Source organism: Rhincodon typus, unplaced genomic scaffold (genome assembly GCF_021869965.1).
Source record: "Rhincodon typus isolate 14 unplaced genomic scaffold, sRhiTyp1.1 hic_rhity00006298, whole genome shotgun sequence".
NCBI classification, from domain to species: domain Eukaryota; kingdom Metazoa; phylum Chordata; class Chondrichthyes; order Orectolobiformes; family Rhincodontidae; genus Rhincodon; species Rhincodon typus.
Genome location: NW_025971936.1, coordinates 1,139 through 5,394, shown reverse-complemented (window position 1 = coordinate 5,394; position 4,256 = coordinate 1,139). Strand labels below are relative to the sequence as shown.

The 4,256-nt window shown below is 43.8% G+C and overlaps 1 protein-coding gene across 1 annotated transcript; it reads right to left on the bottom strand.

The window, feature by feature from the left end:
- Positions 1-1,500: 1,500 nt before the first annotated feature.
- On the bottom strand, positions 1,501-2,544 carry LOC109914511 (zona pellucida-binding protein 1-like). The gene has a single exon (XM_020514106.2). It carries the CDS (start codon positions 2,542-2,544, stop codon positions 1,501-1,503), a length of 1,044 nt encoding a protein of 347 aa, XP_020369695.1.
- Between the last annotated feature and the right edge of the window lie 1,712 nt (positions 2,545-4,256).

Below are 4,256 nucleotides of genomic sequence, written 5' to 3'. Positions count from 1 at the left end.
GGTTGTTGATGAGATAATGCCGCAAAGTTTTGGGTGGAACAATACATCTCAGTAGAAATGATAGTTTCAGTAGAACTTTTGTTTTTGAGACAGCTTAGCTCCTAGGTCAGCTGAATCAACAGGGGAAATTACACCATCCAATATAATCAGTTAAAAGAAGCCACTCAAATCAGAGGGGTCTCACACACAACCCCAGAGAACATTAACATCAAGAAGCAGGAACAGCCTCAACTCCAGTTTGATCAGCTATAAACAGATTAATATACATTTTCTAGCATCTTGCTTTCCCAAAGCAGATTTTAAACTAACATGTGGGCATTGACATTTAAGAGCTGTAAGGTTATTCAGGATCATAGAATCCCTATAGCATGGAAGCAGGCCATTTGGCCCATCGAGTCCATACCGACCCTCCAAATAGCATCCCACCCAGCTCCATCCCCGTACTCTATCCCTGTAACCCTGCATTTCCCATGGCTAATCCACCTAATCTGCACATCCCTGGACACTATGGGCAATTTAACATGGCCAATCTACCTAACCTGAACATCTTTGGACTGTGGGAGGAAACTGGAGCACCGAAAGGAAACCCACACAGACACGGGGAGAACATGCAAACTCCATACAGACAGTCATCCAAGGGTGAAATTGAACCCGGGTCCCTGGCGCTGTGAGGCAGCAGTGCTAGCCACTGAGCTACTGTGCTGCCCTCTATTAGAGGGCTATTAGAGGGCAAGGCTGGTTTTATAAAGTTGTATACAAAGATCAATCTTGTGTTTCAATGATAATAAACCACATCTCATTATTAGTGTAAAACGAGTCCCATTAAGTAAGCAAGTTGATCAGACCATGTGAAAAAGCTTACAGAGGAGGCACGTAGGGGTTTGGAGTTGGGCTTATGTAATGGTATCCCTGAAATACATTGAAATGTGTCAACCCTCAGCAGAGCGAGACTGAGCTGGGGAATATGGGCGTCGACGGGTGAAAACTATAATGCATTTCTCACTGTGGTGGTTGGATAATGATAAAAATATAGTTTAACCATCCAGAGTGTGTCAGAAAGCAAAACCTTCACCCTCATTGAAGAAGTTTTGAACGTGTAATTGCAGTGCGAAAAGAACTCCCTGCGAGCAACATTATATTCCAAACTTTTATTAACAAAGCATTACTGTCTGTCAGGAATAAGATACATTTCAAAAATAAACATTCATTCATTCATATCAATTTCTTTTATTAAAATGCATGTCAGCACCCAAAAAAACCCCTCTGAGCTTCCAACCCCATTCCTACCCAATATGAGTAGAATCTTACAACAGACCATATGGAAGCAGGCAACTTGCATTGATTAATTTTATTGAAAATGCAGGATGCCACCTTTTCTGTATATATGACCTGGAGCTTCTTTCCTGATACCTTCTTACATTAGTAAAAAAAGAAATATCACCAGCACCAACTGCACAAATGTCGGGGCTAATGATTCATAAAAGCGTATGAGAAAACCACTCACTCAGTTTCACAGTCGGTTTCTCCGTAGTGGATAGCATCGGCACAGGGCAAACAAGTCACCTGGTAACCACTGCTGTACGTCCCTGGGCTACACACCACGCAGCACTCAGCACATTTCGGGTGCTTCTTGTGGTCCTTGCCGTAGCCGGGCTTGCAGCGGTCGACCCTGACCACTTGCAATGTGCCGTCAATGTAGTAGACGAACGGCAGCAGGCCGGTGATCTGGCGGTAGGTGTCCGCCTGCTTGTTGAAGAAGGCTTCCACCCGGTGGCGCACTTTCTCGAGCCGCAGGTTGTGATCACACTCCTCCAGGTCTTTCTCGCAGATGGCGTCCAGTGCTTCCACATCCAGGTGCACTTTGAGTGTGAGGAACAGCTCGTACTGTATGCCCGCCAAGGGCACCTTCAGCGTGTGGCATTCCGATTTATGTATACTGATCGTGTAGGCCAAGTCCGACACTAGCTGGTTCAAAGCCGTGTGCAACCTTTTTAGGAAGAGACTGTTGTACGAATTGTGACAGTCAGCAGCATGGTATTGGGCCTGAAATTCATAGGTGTAATTGGGGTCACGGTACGCATACAAGAAATACTTAAGACTCAAAGACTGCAAGGCTTTAGTGCTCGGATTGTAGAAGAAAATGGTGCATATGTAGACCCCTGATAATTCCTTGCTGAAGTTATCAATGGTCAGGGTACCAGTCTGTGTTATCTTTATGTTAGGTTTGTCTGAAAGGTCTTTCCCCTTTGGACCTTTCCAAGTGAAACTGGGATCCATGAGCTCCATGTTCCTTAGCTGCGGAGTTGCACAGAGAATCCGCGGACTGATGTCGTGCAATTTGATGTAGACCTTTACAGGGCCATCATCAGAGCCAATCACCTTGCTTCCCGCAGATTTGTGCCTGAGCTGCTTTCTCTTAGTGTGATGTTCGACTTGCTGAAATACCTCAATGTTGGTGGCAGTCATTCCAAGCACGGCATCTAAGATCAGCCCATACACAATGAGGTATTTGACGATGGGCATCAGAGGGAATAACTTCTCCATTTCCTCCTTTATTCATCCTGTCTTCATTTTGCCCCTATGCTCTCTGAAGATGAAGGACCCACCAATTGTCTGATGTCAGTATCGTCCCTCTGTCACAATTGCCACAGTTGTAAAGTCACATGGTGTCTTGTGACATCAAAAGGGACCCTTACTGTCATAGTTATAGCTGCAGTTCTGGAACTGTTGGAAAACTAGAATTCAGCCATAGTTTGGGAATCTACTCGTTTGGTGCGTCATAATTGTAAAGTCGGTCAGTGAGCCAGAACCTAGTATTAATGGTGAAAGGATCTTAGCTCCTCCAATCTTTCAGTTATTAGATGGAATTGGCTTCATATGGACATCAACCATTTGTACCAGAAACCCTCAGAGTTTGCCAGGGAAGATCAACAAAGGGCAGCGCTGGGTGAGTTACCATTATATGCAGGGCTCTGATCCAGAAACAAAAAGGACACAGACCACTTTCTACTTGTGACAATGATGACCCCATTGGAAAGTTTTACGTGTGGCCCTTGAGTGAGATCAGAATGGGGCTGACTGTTGTTACTTGGAGTTGCACATGGAGAATGGTTAGCGCTTGGAGCTGAGTCAATACATTTAGAAGAGAGAGTAAAGAAATCTCTCAACTTTTCAAACCAACGATCCCAATATGTCTACAATGGAAGGTACAGCTTCCTGCTACATAGGAGGAACTGGGTACCTCTGAAGGCCCAAGTTAAGTAGATCTAGTTATCTCTGTATTCCACATTGTTCATACCTTATGCCATCGCATCAATTGGTGATTCGGAAGGGTAGTGAAAATCAGTTATGGAAAAACAGTGCACTCGCCAGATATCTATATAAAAACCAAATACTGCAGATGCTGGAAAACTGAACTAAAGACATAATGTGCTGAAAATCTTCTGCAAGTCTGGCAGCATTTGTGGAGAGAGGACAGTTAACTATTGACTATATTTCTGCTTCAAAACTGATTATTCAGGGCTACACAGAGAGAACAGTGTTGAGTACAGCAGGTTCGGATAGAGACAGGTCAGAGTGCGTGAGGGGAACAGAGAAGTTAAAAAAAACCAGCTGGTTCACTAATGTCGTTTAGGGAAGGAAATCTGCTTTCCTTATCTGCTGTGGTCTACGTGTGATTCCAGAGACACAGCAATGTGGGTGACACTTAACTGTACTCTGCAAGCCCCTCAGTTCAAGGGCAACATATATTGGCTTCTAAGACGGAATAAAAAGGTACATCATCTTTCTGTTTGTGCTTGTTTGTTCAGAAGAATCTGGTTCTTCTGATGGTGTGATGAATTTCAAGTTCTCATCTCCATTTATTAGTGAAGGTCCCAGTGGTTCCTTGGCGAGGATGGTTACTGCATTCTGAAATCCTCGTTGTATTAAATTTTAGACATGGTTGCAAACAATTTATAACAAAATTGCACACTCTAGCAGCAAGAGTCTGTTTGTTAGTCGTGACTGTGAACGGCATTTTCATTGCCCAGTGAAGTGGCAAATGCAAGCTGTTCACTGCTTCCTTGTGAAAATTAATTTTAAAATAATCATAAATAGTTGATGTTATCTTTTGTTTATTTCCCTTTGCCCCAAACAAATCCATAACAGAGAGGGCACAGCCAGAGACCCTTAGCATGCTGCTAGGAGACAGTGTGCACTCTGTCTGTAAAGTGTTGCTCTTTCTCATTCTGCGGCTACATGGATCATTTTACCTG